At 33.0% G+C, this 2,688-nt stretch overlaps 1 protein-coding gene across 1 annotated transcript in view; it reads right to left on the bottom strand.

Moving 5' to 3' along the window:
- LOC107712531 (E3 ubiquitin-protein ligase UHRF2-like) overlaps nucleotides 1–2,330 on the bottom strand; it is an 18,631-nt gene extending 16,301 nt beyond the window's left edge. Inside the window, exon 1 of the mRNA XM_016517868.1 lies at nucleotides 2,032–2,330. Within this exon, the coding sequence (XP_016373354.1) occupies nucleotides 2,032–2,184 (153 nt within the window). The 5' untranslated portion in view covers nucleotides 2,185–2,330. The remainder of the gene's footprint in view (nucleotides 1–2,031) is intronic.
- Between the last annotated feature and the right edge of the window lie 358 nt (nucleotides 2,331–2,688).

Raw genomic sequence — 2,688 nt, 5'->3', positions numbered from 1 at the left:
GGCGGCGCAACTATAACGACATGTGAATAATCCCGCCCACTCTAAAGCGGTACTGAACTACAGTGGAAACGCAAACCGTACCGAGCCGAACCGTGCCACGCAGTGGAAAAGCGCCATTAGTCTTACGTTTATTTTTCAGTTCTTACTGTTTAATTGTTTTTTGCTTTTATATATATACAGTGGGTACGGAAAGTATTCAGACCCCCTTAAATTTTTCACTCTTTGTTATATTGCAGCCATTTGCTAAAATCGTACGATTACTGTTTTTTACTCATTTTTTTATATAAAGCACTTTACTTTTTTTTTTTTTTTTTCCTAAATTAAATTTTAAATTCCAGTTTTATTTTATGGATTGTGTTTAATGGTTAAATTAAATTTTAGCAATCAAAAAGCTTGTCTAATTAATTGAATGATTAAACTTTACAAAAGTTTATAACAAGAAGTTATTAAAAGTTCAAGAAAAAGCTAGAGCTTTTATTTTTCAACTCAAATTCAATTCTTTGTAATTTTTCTGTATTCGTTTTAATAGTTAAATTAAACTTTAGCAATCAAACAGCACCTGCCAAAAGACTAATTAACATTAGTGAATGATGAGAATCTTGGATATCAATGGATATCTGTTGCGGTCCGTGGAAAAATTTTAGAGAAAAACAGTGCAAAAATGTACAAATAAATAAACAGAAAATAAAACAGAAATAAAATGAATTAGATTAAAATAAATAAATAAATAATTTGAATAAAAAATAATAAGATTTAGATTAAAATAAATAAATAATTTGAATAAATAATAATAATAATAATGAGATTAAAATAAATAAATATTTAGAACAGATACATACAATTTCGTTAAAATAAATAAACAATGAGAAAAATAAATAATAACAATTAGAGTAAACTACAGAAATTATTAGAATGATAAACAACTATTTGAATTATAATATCAATAAATTATTACAATAATAACTGATAACAATTGGATTAAAATACATAATTAAACAGATTAAGTTAGGTTAAATTAATTTGGTTAAACAGATTAAATAAATGATTAGGATAATAAATAATAACAATTACACAAAAAATATATTAAATAGATCAAAGTAAATAAATAAAATATTAAAATGAGTATATAATAACCAACTGATAATAATAATAAATATACAAATAAGTAATACTTTTAATAGTCCCAGAGTATTAATGTAGCTATTTTTTAAATAATATTTTTATGCATATCTATAATATGAATTTTCCACAGTACTGGGTTTTTATACGAGATAATATAACGGTATGGCTGCCGTTTAAATTCTAAAATGGTCATATTTGGGGGTCCGTAAATGATTTCCAGCTCTTAACCAGCATTAACCCCTGAATAATGAGTTATACTAGTTAGACTAGTTAAGTCACACACACATGTGTGTCCCTGGAGCACAAAAGCAGTGTTAAGTCGCTGGGGTATATTTGTAGCAATAGCCAACAATACATTGTATGGGTCAAAATTATACATTTTTCTTTTATGCCAAAAATCATTAGGATATTAAGTAAAGATCATGTTCCATGAAGATATTTAGTACATTTCCTACCGTAAATATATCAAAACTTAATTTTTGATTAGTAATATGCATTGCTAAGAACTTCATTTGAACAACTTTAAAGATGATTTTCTCAATATTTAGATTTTTTTGCACCCTCAGATTCCAGATTTTCAAATAGTTGTATCTCAGCCAAATATTGTCCTATCCTAACAAACCATACATCAATGCAACGCTTATCTATTCAGCTTTCAGATGATGCATAAATCTCAATTTCCAAAAATCGACCCTTATGGCAGGTTTTGTGCTCCAGAGTCGTGTTTACATCTGAACATGTGTGTGACGAACACTCGTGAACGCGCGTGACATCCAGCTGTCAGTCAGCGCTGCGCGCGGGGGCGGGAGCGAGCGTCACGGACGCGCACCAGTGGATCGCGCGCGGCTCCGAGCAGGAAGTTTTCTGGATGAATCCGGATCAGCTGCGAGAGCAAGACGCGCGTCTCACCTGCTTCCCGCGGTAGAAGAGCCTCTGCTGCTCCGGCTTCACCTGGAAGATGTCGCGGATCTTGACGCGCAGAGACTCGATCTTCGTGAGGCGCGACAGATCCTCCACCGTCCGCGTCTCTTTGCCGTCGATCGTGCGGATCTGGATCCACATCGTCGCTCCGCGCCAACCGACCGACGAGCGTCAAACACGAGCGAGCGAGCGACGCGCTCCTCTGCGGGGGAAACGCGCGTCTTGCAAACGGGGGTTCACGCCAAGTCTCGCGAGGAGTGGGGAAATCTCGCGAAATGTAAATACGCGGGGGAAAACAGTGCTGTTAAAGAGACAGAGACGCTTAAAAAGCATTCTAAAGCAAGTTTAGAGAAAAACTGTGTAAAAAACAAAACAAAAAAAAGTACAAATAGGATTAATATAAGTGAATAAGAAAATAAATGAGATCAAAATAAATAATTATAAAAAAACAGATTTAAATAAATACATACATTTGAATAATAAATAGCAATTGGATTAAAATAAATGAATTATATTATAAAATGAATTATAGAATGACTAAATAACTCAAATAAAAACGATGGAAAATCTCGCGGGGGGGGGGGGCTTTTAAAGAGACAGAGACACTTTAAAAACATTCTAAAGAGAAGTTTACAGAAAAACAGT

The sequence above is a fragment of the Sinocyclocheilus rhinocerous genome, unplaced genomic scaffold (genome assembly GCF_001515625.1).
Source record: "Sinocyclocheilus rhinocerous isolate Xijiao unplaced genomic scaffold, SAMN03320098_v1.1 scaffold2236, whole genome shotgun sequence".
Taxonomy (NCBI): domain Eukaryota; kingdom Metazoa; phylum Chordata; class Actinopteri; order Cypriniformes; family Cyprinidae; genus Sinocyclocheilus; species Sinocyclocheilus rhinocerous.
This window is presented reverse-complemented; position numbering and strand designations above follow the sequence as displayed.